Source organism: Clupea harengus, chromosome 10, assembly GCF_900700415.2.
Source record: "Clupea harengus chromosome 10, Ch_v2.0.2, whole genome shotgun sequence".
NCBI classification, from domain to species: domain Eukaryota; kingdom Metazoa; phylum Chordata; class Actinopteri; order Clupeiformes; family Clupeidae; genus Clupea; species Clupea harengus.
This window is the reverse complement of record NC_045161.1, coordinates 10,237,043-10,260,935: the sequence shown is the minus strand read 5'-3', so window position 1 is coordinate 10,260,935 and position 23,893 is coordinate 10,237,043. Positions and strand designations below refer to the sequence as shown.

The 23,893-nt window shown below is 42.3% G+C and overlaps 1 protein-coding gene across 1 annotated transcript; it reads right to left on the bottom strand.

The window, feature by feature from the left end:
- Positions 1-10,875: 10,875 nt before the first annotated feature.
- Positions 10,876-19,414, bottom strand: LOC105907104 (aquaporin-4-like). The gene is made up of 4 exons (XM_012835382.3): positions 18,796-19,414; positions 18,417-18,581; positions 16,412-16,492; positions 10,876-12,715 (listed from the first exon to the last, which is right to left on the bottom strand). Exons 1-4 carry the CDS (start codon positions 19,207-19,209, stop codon positions 12,452-12,454), a joined length of 924 nt encoding a protein of 307 aa, XP_012690836.1. The 5' UTR covers positions 19,210-19,414; the 3' UTR covers positions 10,876-12,451.
- Between the last annotated feature and the right edge of the window lie 4,479 nt (positions 19,415-23,893).

The following is a 23,893-nucleotide window of genomic DNA, read 5'->3' as shown; positions in this document are numbered from 1 at the left end:
GGCATTATGATCTAAACACAACACCAGCTGACTGGTTAAGAATGTGGAATGCAAGAGATGCAACTGATGACTTATTGAGATATTAATGTCTTAAAGAAAACTTTTCTATCACAATTATATAAAAAGATCTTTCTCAGTCATGTCGTCTCACTCACTCACACACACACACACAGAGAGAGAAAGAGAGAGAGAGAAAGAATGAGATACAGATACACTCTATTCTGCTCTCTCACAAACACATTTACAGACATACATATCCTCTCTGTTCTACTCGATACAATACATTTTCAGTTGACACGTTCCCACACACGCATTTATAGAAAAACACACACTTGTCTTCTCTCTCTGAAATGCACACATGAGCACACGTGTCCCTATGGGTGATAGCTGACCTTGATAGAGATCCACTCCTCTGTGGCGCTGTAATATTAACAGACTGCACGCACGCACACACATACACACACACACACACACACACACACACACACACACACACTGCCTATAGCCTAAGGGACTGCTTTAAAAGGCTCCGTTTCTCACTTTTGTTCTTGAGCGCCATCCGCACTTGCCTCTCTCTCCATACACACTCTATTTCTCTCTCTATCTCTCTCTCTTTATCTCTCTCTCACACACACACACAAAATAAAACCACGGTGGGTTATGTTTTTTGCAAGAAGCACTACACCAGCAATTACCACAGCTACAGCAGCTCTTGTCAGGCAGAAGGTTTCAGTCTCCTTGACCTTGAATTATTGTTTGGTAATACACTGGATGTGTGTTAAGACGAAAAGGGGGGCATTAAAGATCATAAGCAAGCTTCTGTGTACACACATAGCAAGTCTTTAGTTTGGTCATGGGTGCTGCCTTATTTCATCTTCATCTTCCAGGACACTCATTTCTATAATCAGTACTGAAATGGCAGTGCTAAAATGATTTTTGGACAGGTCAATGGGTCTTTCATCTATCATCCTGATAGAACAGATAAACACATTTGTCACTTGTGAACATTTGTAAAGTGTATTAACCACTTTCAAAACAAAGCAAAATGTTCCAGTACTGTCTTGAGACATATCCTGGTTGATGTCGAGACCATGCCAACAGTTTCTTACAGTTTTTGGATGCCTGTCTCATTTTTAAAATATTACATGGGCTGGCACCTCCAACATTAAATTAGTTTATAAAGCTGAAGGATGGCAATGGCTTGGCAACTAGGGCAGTCACCAGGGGAGACTGTGTTATACAGTATAGGCACAGTACGTTTGGACAGACAGTCTTCTCGGTACGCGCCTCTAATTACTGGAATACCCTCCCTACTGATGTGAGGGAGTGCGCCAGTATTTCAGTGTTCAAAAACAAACTTAAGAAATGGATAAAAATTAACCAAACCTGCAACCATAATTAGGCCACTGCATTACTCACACCGTAACTTCTTTTTTATGTCTAACACCTTGTCTGTCTGGTTTTTACAATTTGCTATCTTAACTGCACTGTTTTGTCACACTGTTGTTTACCTTGTATGTCTGTCTGGTTTTTACAATTTGTTTTCTTAACTGCATTGTTTTGTCAAACTGTTGCTTATCTTTTTTATTATTATTATTTCTTTTAATTATATAATCTTTTATTATTATTTCTTTCTTTTATTTCCATATCTCTCTGTCATGCCCTGCCAAGGGACAACGGATGAAAACTAGCTAAACTAGCTAATTCCGGTGCATTTACATTTTTCGGGGAAATGTTTATCAATGTACACTGTCCATTTTCAAATAAACGCATAAACAAACAAACACAAGTGCACAAAAATATCTCATATCGGACTACAGACTTACACAAAATGAACAACAGCTGGACCAAACTCTTTGGGCTAGTTCCAAATAGGTGTTATTAACTGCATCATATAGTGTCGATTTTCTCTTCTCTATGAACTGATGAAAGACCAGATAATGTAATATAACTGAGGGGTATACAGTCAAACACTTCAGATTGGCTTCAGGCATGACTGCCCTTGCTGATTGGTCCGTGTAGACATCTTGCCTCTGGTGGTCACAGCAGTAAGGCTTGGAAAAATGATAACAAAAAAGTTAATGAGTGGCTTCTTTGTTTATGACTCTATACAAAGAGTGTATACTCTGTGTGTCTATCTTTCTCATTATTTCTGTATGTTGTATGTTGTTTTGTTTATTTTGCTTCGCTTTGCTTTGTAATTAAAAACACCATGCATGCTGAATGCAGGGATGACATCACAGTTTTCATACTTGTATGACCGTTCTGTGTGGCTTTTGAAAAAGAGTGTCACACTGAATATGCAAGGATACGCACCCACAGAAACACACACTGACACGAAGATAAACAAATAAATTAATTCACAAGGGCTGTTGTTGGGTTTTGATCTCTTATCAATGCAATACTGTGATATATCGGGGCAAATACTAGCCTTCTACAAAGCCAATACGGTATGTAACAGACTGCTTCTTTTCACCTCACCTCCACGCTCTCTTTCTCCTGCTTTCTCAGTAACTCCACCTCGCTCAAGGGCAAGTCACAGGAGAGGCTCTGACAGTTTTAAAACGGAAGAAAAATGAAGTAAGAGGGCAAGAAAAATAATGATTTGAAAAATCGAGCCCATTCCATGTTTGGAATTCTCATTTCACACCTAGACACCCAATTAGCAATTAAGCCTCGTTAGGCTGGGGCAGAAAGCTGTGCCTATGATGTGGGATGATGGGTATGCTCTCTCTGAAGTGTGTGTGTGTGTGTGTGTGTGTGTGTGTGTGTGTGTGAGATGGAGATAAGTGCTGGAGCTCCATTTCATTCTGCTGTCATCTGCATGCCAGCGTGCCCTGAGGCGGCTTGCCAAATAACACAGCGGCTCTTCAAAAGGAGACGTGGGTCTCGCTGCATGTGCTTCCTGGTGTGTGTGTGAGAGAGAGTAGCTGTGTGACAGAGAAAAAAGGGATAGTGGGAGAGAAAGAAAGAGAAAGAGAGAGAGAGAAGGAGATAACAGGCAGGTGATGTGACTAATCTGCCGAGTTAGAAGAGTTGAGTTGAGAGAAAGCACTCTTTGAAAATGCAAGAAAGTGCAGCGGTGAGAATCAGCTCTGGCTCTGGGGCTCCTGTGCAGGTGGAACATTAACAACACGGAGTGATTACTGCCCCAGCCCACTGCAAAGAGAGCCAGTGGGAGGTGCACAGACACGACGGAGAGAGTGAAAAGATAAAGAGAAAACAAGAGAATTCAAATGGAAAGGGATAGGGTGAGGCCCTGAAAGTATATGAGATGTCGTACTCTCTCTCTTCTCTCTCGCTCTCGCTCTCTGATCGTGTGTGTGTGCGTGAGTTAGAGAGAGTGAGAATGACTATTATTGTTACGCTTAAACATACAATCATAAACAAATGATTTCTTCATTTGAATCACCTCTATTGATTTTGCTCCAGCTCACCCCTTCACCCCACACCACATCTCACTAAACCATCGTCCATGGTGCAGAGACTGATGCAGCGACACGGACAGAATGGCCACACACACACACACACACACACACACATACACGAAACATTTGCTTCAATCAAACTAACTGAGACAGCCAATTACATGGTTCAAATTGACGTCTTGCATCCATTAAGTCTTACTGAACCATTGTCCGTGGTACTGAGCGTGCTTCAGCACCATAGACAGGGTTCCTGGCCACTGGTCCGCTCAATCATAACTAAGAACGTATACTGAATGACAGTCGGAAACTCCTGACAAGAAAGCTGAATGCATGTAGTGGTGTGTGTGTGTGTGTGTGTGTGTGTGTGTGTGTGTGTGTGTGTGTGTGTGTGTGTGTGTGTGTGTGTGTGTGTGTGTGTGTGTGTGTGTGTGTGTGTGTGTGTGTGTTTGTGTGTCATACATCATTATTCTGGGTAGTAAATCAGTCAGGGAGGTGAGCTTTTCATGGGCCTGCCAGAATTCCCCACTCCCCTCTAACCTAAACTCTGATTAAGAACTGGCTCTTTTAATCCTGATTGATGTGATGACATACTCTCACATCTAGTCTCTGAGATAGAAAGCAAGAAACAAGAGGTTTGCATATCCCTCTTAATCTTCTGTGTATGTGCGTACATATGTGTGTGTGTGCTCGTGTATGCATGCGTGCATGTATGTGTAGAGATTACTAACCTGGGTTGGAGGGCTGAAACTGTCCAATTTACATACTGCAGTGCATATTTATTATATGTTTGACCTAAAACACACTGTGTATTGAGCATTACTTGATACATGCATAAAAAATCTACCTCTCTCTCACACACACAACACTCAATCAAACACACACACACATACACACCGAGCTCTTGAAAGTGCATCTATAAGCACATTGCTGAGCTGGGGAGAAAAGCAAGCTGTCATTTCTCGCTTAATGAACACACCAATATGCATTATTAATGGAAAAAAACAAACCCTGTCGCCTATGGCAAAATCGCACAATGGTTAAATGTGTGTCTGTGTGTGTGAGTAAATGAATGCACGTGTATTTTTGTGTTTTCACGTTGGGCCAAAGCAGACCATAAGAGCACTGAAGAACAGTCACTCACTCATTCAGTCTCTCTCTCTCTCTCTCTCTCACTCACACACACACACACACCCTGCAAGGAGACTTTTGGCTCAGCTTGCCCGTGCCCCAGATTGTTTCTCACCATATCTGAGCAAGACAGTAAAGTCAGAATATGAGCCATCGCACCACATTCTTGTATGTAGAGGCTTCAGTTAAGTTCGGTGGGGACCCTATTTGCATGGTAATATTATTCCCCAAACACTGCCCCTGTGCACACCTGGCACATATACTGCTCCAGGTGTTTCTCAACTGTTGCTCTTTTTATTATGTTCTGGGATGGTGGTTCAAATGGTTTGCACACCTTGTTGCTACTGATCACATACGTGTGTGTATGTCAGACATCGTCTTAATATGCTTTGAATAATGTCATTTCACACTCACCTTGGCATGGTCCCTGCATATATCCTCCAATAAGGAGTACTAATGTTCATTACTCTAACATTTGGTAAGAAGTAAGACTACAACATATCAGTTCACTCATCAGAGTGCTAATGTGAAATGTTTTATAGATAAGAGGCATAGGAGATCTCATGGAATCATTATTCAAAGCAAAGATGAACATTTACTTATAAACTGGAAAACAAGAAACAAGATAAACGTCACCCTCCAAAATCCTTCAAAATCATTACTTCTGACAAACTTTCCAGAGTAAGGATACTTTCAGATGATAGCCACATCTAAGGACAATGTGAACTACAGAGCTGCTCTGACATTGGGACATGAGACATTACAGTTGGGTGTGGAGCTAAGAAACATGGGGAAGAAATCAGGAGGTCATTGCTCCAATCATTCAGATACTTCAAGTAGAATAAAAAGCCCCGACATACACTCCAGATTTAGATTAATTCCTTCAAAAGGAAGGCTAGGGTTCTGTGGTTCCTCTACTGACTAGCACACCTACACGGTACAGAAGACTGACGTTCGTACTTCGAGTCATTCATTCCAGTCACATTTCTTTATGTTAGTCGAAAGCCGCGTCTTTGAATAGAATCGCAACAATTAAATACAAATTGTTGTTTAGTGTCCCGCGCAACGAGACAAATTGAGACGTAAATGCGACGTGCTAGGCGTGAAAAAAAACCCTACTGACGTTTCTTTTAGGTTCCACACCACAACTATTCTTACCTGAAAAGTAGAATAATCGGCAGCGCTGGCTTCCCTCTCCTCGCAGAAATGCCTCTGTGACTTGGGTCAGATCAAACTTTAGGGTTACAAAACCGCCTAAAGGCAGTGATGCGTCCGCTGTTTAGCTCATCGTTCAGTGGCGTGGTTAAACAATTTCGAAGAAGCGAGCAGATGCAGCGCATTCTGTTTTTGTGTCTCCTAACAGCGACGACAGAAAGCAAGGCATTGAAGGTTTTTTGGTTTGCTTTCCCTGCCTTTCTTCCCTCTCACCAGTCGCGTCCCGCTGCGGGTGCAGACTGATGCTAATCGGTGTGATTAGTTTTGATGGCACGCACCCAGAGGGCATACTGTGCGGCTGTCTGAAGCGCGTGTGGGGAAGCATAACAGTTGACGGCAATCATGAGCATAACTTCTCGCTGTAATGTTAGAGGAACATACAGGGTATGTTCTGTAAGCATTAGGGCTACAAATCTAAATATCAGGGTGAAATATGAATGTCGCCATTAAGTCCATCAGGACCTTGGACAGGGTTGACTAACCATTTTACCTTTGTTCTGCATTGCGCTTTCGTTTCACTGTCGTTATTTTGTAGCCTACATGAAAACAAACCTAGTGTCTTCAATTCAATTTCGTTTAAATTGAAATTACTTCATAAAAATCGAGAATTCGATTAGATGTATTATGATAATCATGATATCTACTGGAGGTAGAGGCTTTTGCTCTGTCGCTCTCTCTCACATACAGACGAGCTCACAGGTTTCCAGTTATTCTGTTATGATTTTGCCTTTGTCAAAATCGCCATGCACTCACATTGACATTCATTATAAGTTCACTTTAATCTCTATATTGTTGCAAAGTCATTTAAAGCGTTCTTATTTAAAATACATTAATAATCAATATTCGAAGTAGTGGAAAAAAAGCTTAATGGAACAGCAATTAAAGGATTCACTGACACACGCACACACATGCACAAACACGCACACACACACACACTTCAAAATCTCAGCATCAAGCTGTTTAATATTGCAGGATACTATAATTAATATTTATGACCCCAATGTAAACACACATACACACACAGATGCTTTGATGAATATTTCCATATTTAATTGCTCATTGTTAACAGTAGCTTGCTCTAGGCCATGATGCGGGATCCAGTAAGTTATCACACACTTCTCAGACTTCCATTGTCTGTAGCAGTAGCCGGGAGTGAGTGTAGCTCAGGTCATCCTGACCACTGTAATCTGTCTTGATAGCTCGGTGTGATCTCTCTGTAGAAATCTAGGGAATAAGCTACTGGACTGTAATGTGTCCCTCCAAGGAAATTATCATTAAATATTTTAAAAGGCTAACTGGAAATGTTTCTTTTCTTAATTAATATTCAGTTAATGGAATGATTAGGATTTACATTTTCATAAATAGCTGAAGGACGTGGAGGGAGTGAGGAAAGAAAACACCAAGCAGGGAGCGAGATAGGGGGGGCAAGGGGTGGGGGTGTGGGTGTAGGGAGTAAATCAAGGTCCTTTCAGTTCCAAAAGTGGGCGCTGAAACCGTAAACATTGCCCAACAGATACCACTAACATTTTCCTCTGCTTCCCTCTACTGGCAACCTTGAGTAAATGCAGAAAGTTATGAGTACTTGCAACACTTGGGGGCTTTACAACCACATTACAGTTTTTCTCGATTGCTTACAGTTTTTCTCGATTGTTTAAGCACGATTTTGATCGTTTTGTTTTGTTTTTCAAAACACTATACACAATTGGCACAACCACACACCCAATTAGCAAAACACCTCAGATCCTTGAAAAAATGAAAAACTCTTGTAAAAACTATACACTAATTTATCAAAACAATTTTGTTACCATATGAAACACACACGTTGCATATGACTTAATTCGGTTTGTACCAGTTACACACTGCTGTTGCAAAATTAAATTACTTTTAGCAATTCTACTTCTCAGTGATTATAGTGTAAGTGAAGTGCAAAAAGAAAGTGCAAATATACAATAAATTCACCAAACACTACACAAGACCAATGCTGCAGACTGATGAAAATATAATGTATTTCTCCCCATATACCCAAATCAGCCAACATGTCAACAAAAAAAAACTGAAAATACAGTACAGATAGAAGTTGTTTAATTTGAACCTGATGTCTTTTCAGGATGCGTGCCAGTGTTGACTGAGAGACCTGATGGACATTATTGCAAATTTACATTTACATTTACATTTAGTCATTTAGCAGACGCTTTTGTCCAAAGCGACGTACAAGGGAGAGAATAGTCAAGCTACGAGCAATAGAACCTGGTGTAAATACTACTTTACATAAGAAATATAACAAAATGAAATAAAAAGGAAAAAAGAAGTGCAGAAATGTAACTGCTGTAATTGCAAGTTACGCACTAGTCGAAGTGCCAGTTAGGACGGGAAGTGCTCTCTGAAGAGTTGGGTCTTCAAAAGCTTCTTAAAGGTAGAGAGGGACGCCCCTGCTCTGGTAGTGCTGGGTAGTTCATTCCACCAACGTGGAACTACAAATGAGAATAGTCTGGACTGCCGTACTTGCACAGACGGCAGTGCCAAACGACGCTCACTAGAAGAACGCAGCATCCTGGGTGTAACATTTGCCCTTACAAGAGCATTTAGGTAGGTGGGAGCAGAACCATCAAGCACTCTGTAGGCAAGCATAAGTGACTTGAACTTAATGCGAGCAGCTACATGCAGCCAGTGGAGGTCAATGAGTAGCGGGGTGACGTGTGCCCTCTTCGGTTGGTTGAACACCAGACGCGCCGCCGTGTTCTGGATCATTTGTAGTGGTTTCACCACGCAAGCCGGCAGGCCCGTTAGGGAACGTTGCAGTAATCAAGGCGGGAATTCACCAAGGTTTGCACCAGCAGCTGGGTGGCATACTGGGTTAGGTACGGCCTGATTTTGCGGATGTTGAATAGCGCAAAGCGGCAGGACCTAGAGACAGAGGCAATGTGGTCCGTGAAAGTCAGTTGGTCATCAATAATGACCCCGAGGTTTCTTGCTGTTTTGGATGGAACAAGAGACAAGGAGTCAATATTGATGCTGATGTTGTGGTGGATGGCCTGTTTGGCTGGAAAGACCATCAGTTCCGTTTTGGCCAGGTTCAGCTGAAGGTGGTGGTTTTTCTTCCATGTGGATATATCAGCAAGACAGTCCGAGATCCGCGCCAAGACAGTGGTGTCCTCAGGAGGGAAAGACAGAAACAGTTGAGTATCATCGGCATAGCAATGATAGGAAAAACCATGCGAGCGGATGATAGGGCCCAGCGAAGTGGTGTAAATGGCAAAGAGAAGTGGTCCCATCACCGAGCCTTGGGGCACCCCTGTGGTAAGGTGGTGAGGTACAGACAGCTGACCTTGCCATGACACATTGAACGAGCGCCCAGTGAGGTACGATTCAAACCAGGAGTGCGCCTTGCCAGAAATGCCCATACTTGACAGTATGGACAGAAGGATGCGGTGGTTGACTGTATCAAACGCAGCTGATAAATCAAGCAGGACGAGAGCTGAGGATTGAGCTGCTGCTCTAGCTGTTTTCAAGGCCTCTGTCACAGACAACAGGGCTGTTTCGGTGGAGTGACCACTTTTGAATCCAGACTGGTTTGGATCGAGGAGATTGTTCCTTGATAGGAACTCTGTGACCTGTTTGGAAGCTGCCCTCTCAATGGTTTTTGATAGGAGCGTGAGAAGTGAGACCGGTCGATAGTTTTCCACCTGAGTGGGATCGATAGACGGTTTCTCTGTGGCTGCCACTTTCTCTGTGAAAAAGGAAGCAAAGTTATCAGCATTGAGGTTTGTAGCTGGGGGAGGAGGAGGAGGGTAGAGCAGAGTTTTGAAGGTGGAGAATAGTTTCCGAGCGTCAGTTGCACCGTTGATCTTGTCGTTGAAAAAAGTCTTCTTAGCAGCAGTGATGCTGGATGAGAAGGAGGCCAGCAGTGTCTGGTAGCTTGCAAGATCGTCCAGTGCTGCAGATTTGTACCACTTTCTCTCAGCCGCTCTGAGAGAAAGTGGCAAGGCAAATGGCATGGTCACTGATAATGTTGGCTTGAATTTCTCTGAGCCTGATGGCATTATTGGCCAAAACTATGTTTATGATCTCTGTCTCCTGTTCTTGCGTGAATATCCTCCTTTCAAATTAATTTGATAAATTTGGTCCTCTTCTTCTTTGAGCACGTTTTCCTCCTGCTTCAGGTCTTCCTCTACCTCCACCTCGGCCTCGGCCTCTGGCACGGCCTCCGCCTCTTCCTCCTACTCCTTCTCCTCCTCCGTGGATTCCCCCTCTCACCCTCACTCTTCTTCTTCTGACTCCTTCCATTTTGGTTGAAGATAGTTGAACTCACCTGCTGCATTTCTATAGGGTTGTTTGGTGTGTCTACAATTAAGCACTCATGTGTTTGCGCACTTGATGGCTGTGTTTAGTCAATTGGTTCATAGGTGTGGTCATTTGATAGCCTGACGTTGTCATACTCATAATTCTAGTCAGAATATGAGTCTGATACTTCTCCATTGGGCTGTGATTATGGGGCGTGTTTCAACCGAACCAGGAAAAAAAATGCCTCTTCGCTTAATTGGATAGACCTACAACCAATCAGCCAATCAGCTCTCCAGCGGCAGCCATGTTTGTTGAAAACTAATTCAACCCAAGCGCTCTTTGGTGACGTGGTTGATCACGTTACTGTTGATCATCTGCCCATCATCGTATAAAGCCCGCCCTGACAATTGGATTGGTACGAACAGAATTTGGTTCGGGCATAGTTTCTCCCCAACGGAGCAATGCCAGACCGAACTTCCCGACCTCAAATGTTGTGGGCGGGGCTAAGTTCAGCTGGCACCCAGGCTAGTCATTTGACAGTCAGTGCTTTGGAATTGCAAGGAAGTGACATCTTGATATACTTCTGTGTGTAATGTATACAAGTGTGTTTAATGTTTTGCAAATCACTGTGTATATTGTTTTGCAAAAAGTGTGAGCTGACATTGTGCCTATAGTGGTGCAAATCTGGGCTGATGTTTTGCTCCTTGAGTGTAAGGTTTTGATAATTGTGTAATACTTTTGATTTTAGTGTTTATGCAATCGTAAAAAACTGTAAGACATGAACACCAACATGCATAAATATTGAGGCAACACGAACAACTTATTTACTGAATTTAACATAGAAATTAGTGCCGATAGCCACATTTTATTAAGTTATTACGGTCGTACATTCCTTGTAAAACCTGGACAAATTAAATCAAAAACATACTGGAAATAATTAAACTAGTATGAGGAAATCTCTTTACACTAATTCCATGTGTGTGTGCATAAGTGTGTGTGTTTGTGTGTGTGTTTGTGTGTGTGTGTGTGTGTGTGTTTGTGTGTGTGTGTGTGTGTTTGTGATGGTGTGTGTGCATGGAAAAGATGTTAGTCAATTAATTTTCATAGAATGTTGAACAATCAGCAGCAAATTATCCACACACAATAATAATCAAGTACTTCATAACATTTTCACTTTTCTGAAGTGGTCACAAGTAAAATACAAATTACTCCAGTAAATGTAAACTAGTCCACCATGAACCACAGTCTACAAAAAAATCTAGTATTCATAGTGTGCAACATGTGACATACAAACCCATTTATCCCATATTGTATGTCAATTTTCTATAATCTAAAGAAATCAGGTCAGTTAGACATAGTTCAGTAAAGCTATTATTCCAGTGGTCTACAACACAAAACAACAGAGACAGGGCTACTTTATGGTGTGTCATGCACTGTCTCAATGCTCAATGTTCTGCAGTCTAATGTACTATCATTATTCTAAAGTCAGTGTTCTAAATACGAAGTAGTCCTCTTTTTTGTTGTATAAAGTACAGCTGTCATGCTTTTTGATCTATAAAGAACAAATGTCATGTTGTCTGGTCAGATCTTAAAGGTTACCCTGCCCTGCAGCAACACTGGCATCATGTGTTTAAAGCTGGTGGATGAAGCACTATGACGTGAAAGATTTCAAAGAATAGAGTCCACAACAATAAACAAGCAACAATAATAACAACAAAAGAGAAAAAAAACACATTGCAAAGACACTCTTATTGAATATGCCCTGAGAAGGAGTAGAGAGGGGTCAAGGGTCACTATTAGATCCCAAAAAAATTGAGATCAGGAGATGAAGACAAGGAGAGGGTGAACAGAAAACTAAATTCCCAGCTCAAGATTCTTTGACGCCTGCGGCTCTGAAGAGGATTCTGTGGTTGGACATGGATGTGTGCTTATTTACATATGGGTGACAGCACTCTTGTATATGTGACTTGTATGAGAGTGCCAGTGCATATATACAGAATGTGCAGTGAGTTCAGAATTATGTGTGTGTGTGTGTGTTTATGTATGTGTGCATATATGTGTGTGTTTGAGTGTGTTTTCCTGTGTGTGTGTTTGACAGCTTATCAGTCTGTAAAGAATTGCTGTCATTCACTGTGATTGACTGCAGTGGGCCTGGTACAATGTCTGAGGACTGACTAACAGTATGACAAGCTGATGTACCCCACTACTTACTTAAAAGGTTAAAAGAGGTGCCAGTTTTCAGTCACACACATACACTTCCTCTCTGTCATGGTCCATCTCTACAGCAGGTCAGTCTCTTCAAGCCGTTCTACGGTAGAGTAGCGTAGCTTAGCATTAGCTTTAGCATTATCCGCGTCCGGTCCTGTGTTCTTGTCCTCCCCCTCCTTGCCCCTTACTAGTCATACTGAGGATAACACCTCTCTGGCGGGCTGGTGCTCAAGCCCCAGCCTCCCGGCACGCTCCACGTCCAACACGGTGAAGGCTGCCTGCTTCTCAATGTAGCTTCTCTGCTCCTCGTCCAGCACCACCTGCGCTTCAGAGGGGAAGCGTCCACGCGAGAACACCTGCGAGTAGGACTGCTTCAGCTTGAAGTCTGGGCACAGCAAGTACTCATACAGGGCTGCCGCAAGGAGCCCGCCTATCACAGGGCCAACCCAATACACCTGAGGGATGGAGAGGGGGGAGAGAGAGAGAGCGATGAAATAGGAAAAAGGTTTTTTTTTTCAATCAAGAAAAGACAGACCATGCTAGTGGCATAAGGTGACCAGACGTCCCCGGTTTCAGGGGACAGTCCCCGTTTTTGGTGGCCTGTCCCCGGCTGGAGCTGTCCCCGGAAATGTCCCCGGTTTTCACTGTGACCAACAACAGACCCGGGATACAAATTAAAAAAAGAAAGAAAGAAACGTTTAGTTGCGTAGCCTACACGCCTCAGGCTCAAGCAAGCCAGCCAGCAGCCAGGGGGACAAGCTCTGGCTGAGAGCTCAAAGATGTTCTAGAATGCCCGTCTTTGCAGTATTTTGATTGGTGGAATATGCACCGCGGTAGAATCTTTGCCCTTAGCTTCTACTTTTTTTATTCAGAGAGAGATCGCGTCCATTCATTCATTCATTCATTCAGCCAGCTGGCTCTTGCAAATCGAGTACAAGACAGGATAGCTTAGGGATAGGCAATTAGCGAACGGTGTTTATTGTAAGTGTCATTGTTTATCATCCATGTCATATATTATTTGTATGTAGCCTATGATCTACAATTTGCAACAATGTGAGTGTTAAGCAGCAGCTATCTGTCGGTCAGGTGTCAGCCACAGCTCTACTTGCTAACTAACTTTGTTAACTTTGTAACATTAGCAGTGATACTAACTACAGTACTATGACATTCCAAAAACATGTGTTCTTGTTGTGGTCTCTTACAAGACACTAATGAAATGTCTTTTTCCCACATTAACTTCACATATTCTTTATCAACAAATATGTCAACTGGTAGTGTGTCACAGAACTTGTTATTTTTTAGATTATTCAGATCTCCCTCCCTCACCTTGACATTGCTTGGATTTAATTACATTTTTTACTGAAATTGTATTTTGAATCTTTTTGTTTGTTTGTTTCTTACATCACTTTTGGTATAGTAATACCTAAAAAACAATTTCAAAGATCCTGGAGTCTATGGGCCTGATCTGTATGTTCATAGTTCCAGCTCACTTTCACACAGAATATAGGAATACAATGCATTCAGTTGCCTCAATGGCCTTAACATTTTCTATGCTGGAAAAACCTACACCTGTCACCCATCCGTGCAGACTAGTCACTTATCAGCCAAACACAGAGGTTAGGCCTACTGGGAAGCTTGTGCCTGACGTCAACAAAGTTCTTATCACTGATATTGGTTCTTATTATCTGGCAAAAGGTTGTTACCTTTACTACTCTTCATTTCAGCCACTTTGTGATTAGTTTATTAGTTTGTGATTAGAAGAAAACTCTTTGTTTGACATTCCCCTTGCGATTTACAAGAACAAGGGTAAGATAAACTGCTTTTATGAATAAGGGCCCAGTCAGTGTCCCCGTTTTTCGATTACAAAAACAAAAACATGACATGTTTTTGAGGTGTTAACGTGTCTGAACTGAAAATGTCCCCGGATTTTGTTTCAGAAATCTGGTCACCTTATAGTGGCATTTCATTTTTTTGTCTGCCTCTTCGTATCTTCATCTTGGTAGGGTGGCAAAGACCCCATTTTGGCCAAAATCGTGTACTTTGGGATAAAGGCATCAGACTTTTCACTATTTGTCATTGACCCTATGATGCCATGAAAGGTATGTTAACGTCTTTCTTATCAGGTTTTCTTGATGAAAACATTATTGTTTTTCCTTTTGACCTAATTTATAAACATTGTGCCAGTTATACTATACTTAAATGGCAAAACTGGTATGTATGCACATGCAAACAAGAATATAACAGATTCACATAATTCACATTCACACATTGTTTACCTTCAAAGATGTGGATGCAAAAAGTCCACTAACATAAAAAGTTATCTAAAAAAAAAAAAACTTTGATTCTCTTCAGATCAAAGTCACATATTAATCACAGTTAATCTTGGCAACATCCTCCTACACAAAGGCACAGAGCTGTACACTTGGGGGCTGCCTTGTAGCACTTGTATAATCCATGCTTTCCTCCATCCTCTACATGCCCTATTGTTCTCCACCCAGGCATCTATTTGCTACTGTTCTCTTAGCTGATTCTGGAAGGACAGGTTCCCTTTGCAGCCCCTGACCCCACTACATGTCCCCCCTGATATTCTGCCAAGGCAGCCTGTGTGGGTGGTATGTTCTCGATAGACCAACATTTCCTTGAGAACAGGTGTTGCCTAGCAGCATTGACACTGTACAACTCACTCTGTCATACATCAAGACAACGGATCTCTTATCGAGTTCCACAACATTTCATGGGACTATCATGAGTCTGTCTGCATGAGCTAAGAAAGCATTGGTGGCATCTGTAAAAAATGTTCAATGTATCCCAAGCTGACTTTACCTGCAAAGAAGGATGAGACATATGCCAGTAAAGGCATGAAACACTGCCAACACCTTGGAGTTTTGTACACCAAGTCCTGCTGCAATTTCATGCACTGTGGTGTAGCTGGGGTGCTTCTGAGTTGCAATGAAACCCGAATTTTCTCAGCTGGTATGCTATTGAGGCTGGAAATCAGTAGAGCTACAACACCTGTGTCAGAGGTTCTGACTATTACCCCCCTGTGGCCACACTGAGCAGCACCAGAACCATATAAAACTCAGGCTGGCAGAGTGAAAGGGTGCTCATATCCTCTTGAGGAGGCGCCTTCACTCTTGTCTCCATAGGTGATATTCACTTCCTTTCCCATCCATTCTGTGTACGGTAGCTTCCCTGCGTAGTAGTTGGGAGAGCTCAGTTTTGTTTTCATTTACGTGCAGAAAACTCCCACAGTTGAGTGGAACTTTGGACGATACATCTTCGCTTTTCTCTTGCAGAAGCCTTGAGACTGTCTTCTAGATACCTGTCCCACATAAGATCCAGCCAGCTGATGCTAGCCAGTCGCTGAGATACGTAAGGCATGAATATACTGTCCATGTAGTCCTGGAATGTGTTGCATGGTACAGATATTGGGGACAGCATCTGTACTATACTACACTGTTCCATCCAGGATCAATGCAGTTACATTTGGAACTGCTGCAGTTGATTCAGATATGGCCTCAAGCTCAACCATATCTGCTGCTACAGGGGATGTATGGGTGAAGGGTAGACCATGCCACGTTTGATGCTTTTAACCAAAAGTGTACCCTACTATCACGTCTCTCTAGTCATGCCTCTAGACTCCTCTTCTTCCTCTTCCACTACTTCTGCTACTTCTTCCCTCCCACCGCGCCTATTAGCAGCTGTCTACGCCATCGCTCTTGCCTGTCATCATCTAACCCCCCCCCCCCCCCCCCCCCCCCCTCCTCCCAAACAGCCACCCACTCCGCTCCTCCACTGTACATTCCAGCCACAGCTAAAATAGCCGTCTGGCCTTCTGCCCTTGTGTCAGTCAGAAAGTTCGAACCTGACCTCAGAAGGAGTGCATCACGCCGACACACGCACAGACACACAGACACACACACACACACACACACACACACACACACACACACACACACAGTTCACCAGACGGATGTCTCAGTTGTGACCTTCTAGAGTTACCGGTCCTGTTAGCATCAGCATTGACAGCAGCAATATTGGTTACACACTCACTTTCTCATACACACAGACACACACACATACATTAATCATACACAATAACACATACATTACTTATATACACACACAGCAATCCATGCACATTGACATACCCAGTGGTTTTCCCAGCTGGAGGTGACTACCGCAGGGCCAAACGATCGAGCTGGGTTCATACTAGCTCCCGTGTATGGAATCTGAAATGCACACACATGGACACACAAGTAAACATACAGAAATATATTCTACTCATTTATTATTTTTTTCTGAGACAGAGCATAGAGAGTTTTGCAGGAGTTTCTGTGTTCAGTTGTAGCCAATCCCTTCCCATTCTAATCAGTCCTTAATGTCAGTATCGGTCCTCACTACTGAGTGTTGTGTTCACTTAAGGGGACTCATTTGAGCCTTCCATCTAATTACAATACTTCTTCTCCTTCAACACACCTAATAGGTTTCACCAGAACCTGCCAAAAATTGCCCCCTCTGAAATCCCATTACACCTGTGTGTGTGTGTGTGTGCGTGTTGCTTGTGCGTGTGTGTGCGCGCGAATGAAAGAAAGAGAAGTAGGAGAGTTAGTGAGGTCCTCCTTAATGAAAACATCTCTAAGTGCAGCTCTTCGTTTGTAGGTTGTGAGCTGCAGCCAAGCCCAGCATGGGGGCCAAACGAAGAGGACACTCACTTAGCAATGCCCTTGGCAACCAGGGGAGTGAGAAAAAATAAGTCCTTCACAAAGTACTGAGGTGGCTGGCATTGAAATGACAACTTCCCCATTACCAACTCAAATTAAGATATTTGAAATAGGTGAGAAACTAAAGCAAAATGAACTAGACTGGATATATGTATGGCAAAGACTATTAGAGGAAATTGGGCATTTCATACTGGCATCCCCTGTGAAAAAAGTTTAAGTACCCAAGACATCTTTGACGATTCAACACACAGTGGTAAAGCACATAATTCCTGACAGCCACAAAGAGACAACAGCCCTCTATAGACTGCAGTTGTGGCTCAAACTGGTAATTGTTGTGACAACTGGTAGGCTACCTTACAGTAACCCTGGCCGTTACCAGCAGGGGGAGCGGAAGAGACTGGTCTGTAACCTGTCCGTACTGTTCACACTTTGAAAAAGACCACTGAACAAGGCAGTTGAAATCTTCACAGATGAACAATTTCATGTCAAATTGCATCTGGCGCTATCCCTCATTGTGTGGTATGCCACCCATGACAACAACAGAGTCATGGCTTGTAAACAATACAATAATAATAAAGTTTACCTAATTTACCTAGTTATAAGTACATATATTTAAAATAAATGAACCACTTGGAAGAACACTAGCTATCAAACTAACTAGCTTACAGGGCCAGCTGCTATCTGATTCTGAATGCTATAAAAATAAACTCAATAAGCAATTATGCATGGTAAACAACAGGCATACTCTGTTTTATAATGGAACATCTGTGTTAATTTATTAATTTCTCTTTATACTGATATACACTATTAGCTTCCTTTCTGTACTTGATTAAAATATGTTAAATGTTTCATATTAAAATTAAATATATTTTTGGGATGTGTTTGTCCATCTTATCATTAGTGAAAATTAATTATTTTATATTCATGGTAAACCACATGAGAAATGTCCAAATAAATGTAGGATTAGTACTCTAATACATCAGCCTAGATTGTTATTATAGATACGTTTGTCTCATCTATTGAAATGTTTTCTATTCTAGAACAAATTATGCAGTGCCCATTGCATTAGCATTAGTTGAATACATTCTTTAAAAATACACATCAGTAAGAAAACAAACATATCACAAAGACAGATCATCTGTCTTTTGGACTTTTTCCTAGATTGTTCATTGACACATCTCTTGAACATCCCACCCTGGGAATGACCAGTATTCCTCTCAATATCATCAAGATATCATCTTGAAAGGACCAATGGTTATTTCCACTGACTGGTAACTGACCATTCTCTTGAGTGCCTCCTGCTGGTCATGATGAATGGTCCTTGCAAAGGGCCATAAGACTGACCATTCTGAGCAGCATCCCCCTCTGTAAAGAGAGCAGTTTGGTTGTCTAAGTGTTGTATGGTCAACTGACCGGCTAGTGGCATACTCACAGCAAACAGGTGTCCAGTGCACACAGACAGGCCGATGGCCATGGCTGCCGACCCCTTGAGGTCATTTCGTTTTGGGTCACAGGTGGCACAGATGGTGAGGAGCAGCTGGAAGGTGATGAGGAGCTCCACCAGCAGGCCAGCGCCAACCGAAAGACTGGGATTCACCTGCAGAGGGCAGCAGAGAGCAGAGCAGCATAAAGAAATTAGCAGGGCTTCAGGTCTCAAGAACATGGAACTTAAAGATCCCCCCCCAAAGAAGTTGCTTAAACTTTGCTTAGAGCTTGAAAAACATCATTACCGTCCCTCTCTAGTACTCATGCGCTCTTGCAAAATTAGACAAGTGGTAGCCCACATGTTCATTTACTTTTCATTTTCTCACCTTGGTAACTCCTAGCCCACCCCTGACAGACTCCGGGGTGACGGCATACAGAAGCCCTGCCCCGATCATCGACCCCACACACTGCGCCCCCATATAGAACACCCCCTTGGCCAGACTCAGCTTCCGCAGAGCAACCATCGCCACTGTGACGGCCGGGTTGATGTGAGCGCCGCTGATGTGGCCAAAGCACTGGACGAGTGTGGCTATGGCCAGACCAAAGCAGAGGGAGATGAGCACCAGGTCGGGAGGGTGAGAGGGTGGGCTGTTGTCGGCCGGGGCGGTAGCGTTGGCTGGGGACCCCCAGGCTATGGTGGAGCCCAGGCCTAAAAACACAAAGAGGGTCATGGCCAGAAGCTCCCCGAAGACAGCTCGCCAGAACTCCTGCGTCCACACACCCTGGAACGCCGTCATCATATGATCACGAGAGCACACACAAGAGGGGATACACCTCCTGGCGAAAGAAGAAGAGAGAGCGGGTCAGAAAGAGGGTCAGACAAAGAAGGAGAGGTGTGACATTTGTCCCAATTACAGTCACTTACAGTGGAAGCACAAGACCCAAGAAGCTAGAAAACATCAAGGTAATTGTCTGAAAACAATTCATACAAACAGCACCACACAATTGATTACCTGCTAAACTTGCTCAACATGCTTAGTTCAGGACTCAAAAGTCATGGTGCGTAAACCAAGACAGTAAAAATACTTCATGTTGTCAATATAACATTTTATCTGGGAAATGTATGCTATTTACTGTATCTCTCTCACTCATAGAAATGTATGGGATTAGAAACAATGGGTGTTGTTTTGTGGAGAAAATTTACACTGACCCAAATAACCACATACGGTACATAATTTGGCATGCTGCTTCTTACGAAACCCCTCCCATTCTCATGAATGAGATCCCTGTGGACGAGTTTGTGTTCTGTAAAGCCCAATAGTGGAAAATATGACCAAACACATTGTTGTCTGATACAGTGTCAAACTGTTACTGGATATTTCCTCATGCTGGCCTCACACATTTATTCTGGCTTGGTACCCAATGAGGTTATACACTCATTGGATTTAAGGATAATTGAATCAATCCTTATCAATCACATGTAAACAATCTAGGTTTGTATGACAAGTAATACATGTCATTACGAAAAGATGCCGAGATGTTTTGGGGGATTAGATTGAACAGCATATGGTTGTACATACCCTTTTGCATGAATGAGCACAGCAAAGCACTTGCAAAAATTGAGAAATTGCTGTTATGATGTGCACAAGTGACTAGATGACGTTGAAAAAACTGTTTAGCGAATGTTAATTCTGATCTCAGAAATGTACCAAAGCGAAAGAAAAAAACTGTAAGATCAATGCACCTGAGCCCCTCCCCAGCATCAAGTTCACCCTCATTATGTCAATGTTGCTGCCCTAATCTGAGCGAATGTGGACGCAGTCGTAAACAAAGTTGCATAAGAACTCATTGGTAAGGGAAGACTAACCGGAAACGTCATTATGATTTCAACAGATCTATGGGCTTTGAGATGGATTGGGTTTTGTCATAAATTCAGATAATGAGAGTAAGCACAAATCTGCATATTTCTGATGACAGCATGACATAGCCCCGAGCATTCCAAGAACTCATCCTTTATTTATTATGGACATTGGTGAACCTAATATGACCCAAAGGTCTTTACGCTTCAATGATGACACTGCATTTAGCTAACTGGATATAATTACTATATGTGATCAAGCATGGCTAAAATTTAAAAGTTTGTATGAATGAAATGCATTTTAATAGGAAAGAAATATACTTGCCGAAAACAATTGTAACTTTTCCTCCTCCCAACTTCGGGCAAATCACCTATCATATCTTTAGTTAGGTATGCATCTCAGTTGGCTGCCCGTACTGGTGTAAACGAATCGCAAAAATTGCCCAAAACAACAAATTCCGTCAACGATCTTTCAAAAACGCCAGAAGTACAAACTTTTCAGGACTGCAGGAAGAGATGGATTGCAAAAGTTGTGTTTGCTTAGGAGCCGCAAACCACTAGCTCTCTCCCTCTGTGTGTATGTGTGTGTGTGTGTGTAAGTGAGAGTGAATGTGTGTGTGTGTGTGTGTGTGAGTGTGTGTGTGTGAGAGAGAGAGAGAGAGAGAGAGAGAGAGAGAGAGAGAGTCGTAAACCACAGAAAGGGGCGGACTCCCTTGTCCTCTAGCATGCACATATACCATACTATGAGCGTCCCTGCCGTGCGTCAGGTCATCCAGGCACCGTCAATCGTAACCTCGCCATCAAACATGCACATACAGCATCATTTGTAGAGCGCAGCTTAGATGAATGTACATCCATCACTTCTCCTGTTCAGAAGACTACAATGTTTCGGACGAGCACCGCCCTAGTGCGATGGTCACTAAGTTCTTAGATGACCCCGGGTGACCTTCAATGTTTCAGTTGCTTATTGCTACTGTTACTTTCCCTGGTGATTATTTTCCAAGCCTAGCGCAAACGCGTCGTAAATCAAGGTCGTCTCGACAAAAGTCTATCATCTTTTAGCTCCAGTCACAGCTTACATTTTTTTCATGAGTTGCTACATTTCACTGCAGATACTGAGACTGAGGTAACAGACAGGGTTGGAGATCTGACCACGGTTTTTCCACACACCAACGCACACACCTCAACGCAAACCTCAGGTGATCTAGCTTCATGCGCCCAGCCATCCCCTCCGTCAGACGTCGTGATAGTAATGGCTTTTAAAAAATGTGCAGGGGCTTTTTTCCAGCCGAAAAAATACTTAGATTTAGCTAATGTTCTGAAAGCAATTTACAGAATTTAAATGGTGAGAAAGAAAGAGAGGGAGAGAGGGAGAGAGATTACAGCATACAGAAATTAAACATTTAATCTAATTTAATCAACAGTAATTTAATGAATTCAACATTTTCTCTTCTTTTTTCCCTTTATGCATGTTTTACTGTTCCTGTGAATGCTTTAGTAATACAATTGTCATTTCAATAAAGCACATTTTAGTTTTTGCAAAAGGAGAAAGAGAGAGAGAGGATACATAATCCAATAGTAATCATACAATAACATATTTAAAATCTACACTTTTGTGTCTTTGCCTTTGTTTGTCTCTAAGTGAAGGACATATCTTGTCTAATCAACGTCTCGGTCCGTACATGGTCCCCACCCAGTGCCATACTTCACCGTGCTCATTAGGAGACTAATGGGGCCACAAACAAATCTGTCATTGTGTGTGTTCATGTGTGTTTGTGGGCGTGCGTGTGGGGAGGGGAGTGTGTCTTTTACCAAGTGGCCCATTTGTGCTTATGGCTAGAACAAAGCGCACAGTGTTAATCCAAAATTTCACACACACACACACACACACACACACACACACACACACACACACACACACACACACACACACACAGAGAGAGAGAGACCTCAGAAAATATTGCATAATCCTTATATCATTTTTTGTTCAGGCCTACATGTATATCTGGTTAAGAAAGATAGATAGATAGATACATAGATAGATAGTGAATGAGTGAGTGGGTGAGTGAGTGAGTGAATGAGTGGATGAGTGAGTGAGTGAGTGGGTGGGTTGGTGGGTGAGTGAGTGAGTGGGTGGGTGAGTGAGTGAGTGGCTGAGTGAAAAATATAAAATATCAGGATGATGTATATTGAAGCAGACACAGTTTGCCTGTGGAAAAAAAATGACCCATCTTTATGGGAAACCTAAACTCCAGCTGACAGCATGCATCATCAAACTGTATGACTAGATACATAATAGCCCATTTATGACTGACAGCATAAGAGAGTGTGTGTGATAGGTGTGAGAAAGGTAAAGAATGGGTAACTGCTTACTCAAGTGAGACTCAACTAAACATCAAGGCTCTGCGCTTCACCTCACATAACTTTGATGCCTTTCATGAACACTTTTAGACACAGATCACACGTGACCAGAGTGATTTAATTTTAGTGAGTAGACGAATTCTTTGTCAGTCTGAACTTTGGTCCAAATATTGAATAGAATATCTCTTGTTATTAGGTTTCAATGAATGTATAATGGAAGGATTTGTGGAAAAGGCAGTGATAGAGTACAGTGGTCTGGATAGATATGTTGTTATTTTCTGACATCTCACACACACACACACACACACACACACACACACACACACACACACACACACACACACACATAGAGAGAGAGAGAGAGAGAGGGAGAGAGAAACACTGTGTCAGATGTAGTACATGCACATCTATATATACCTGACTGTATCACTTTCCTGTATCACAGATCACACACTCACATGTTCTCATATAGAATTCTGACAGTATCATTTCCCACTAAATATTTTGGATCTGACATGATCCATCCACCAGGTGCATATATACCTGATATTTTTTCATGCAATCATACATAAATTGTAGCGCATGGATTCAAACTGTGTGTGTCTGTTATATTTACAGATTGATGACTTGCCTGTGTTGCTGCATACTGCATCACTGTCTATCTTCATCTAAGCACTGGAGCATTTGAGCTAGCTGACAGGCTAACCGCTTACGCTGGTAACTACAGGATGGTGGATGCTAAGGCTATACTTAGCATGAAAACATTTATATGAATAAAAGATGACTAGGCGGCCATTAGTGTCTACACCAACACCAATGATCTTTATCAGTCATTTAAGCACTCAAGCATTTGGGCTAGCTGACAGGCTAATCTACACTTGCCAGTAACTACAGGATAGCCAAACATGCTGCAATGGAAGCCTAAGAAGGTTATGTGGTAGGACAGCTGATTTATTCTAGCCTATTACATCAAGGTAACACATAAACTTCAGTCAAAGATCAATTTAAATGTATAAAAGTTGGCAAACTTTCTAAAATGAAGTATGGTCAATATTTTATCCCCACATTTCTTTTCCTTTTTCAACATTGCAATGTATACAGTAGTAGTAGTTTTTAATTATGTGCTGCATTAACATTACATTGTCTTTCTAAACTTTTGTTACAGGAGTTAGTGATGTGAACATTTTTCAACCGACTTTACATTCAGTCATTTAGCTGACGCTTTTATCCAAAGCGACTTACAATGTATACACATTTTACATTTA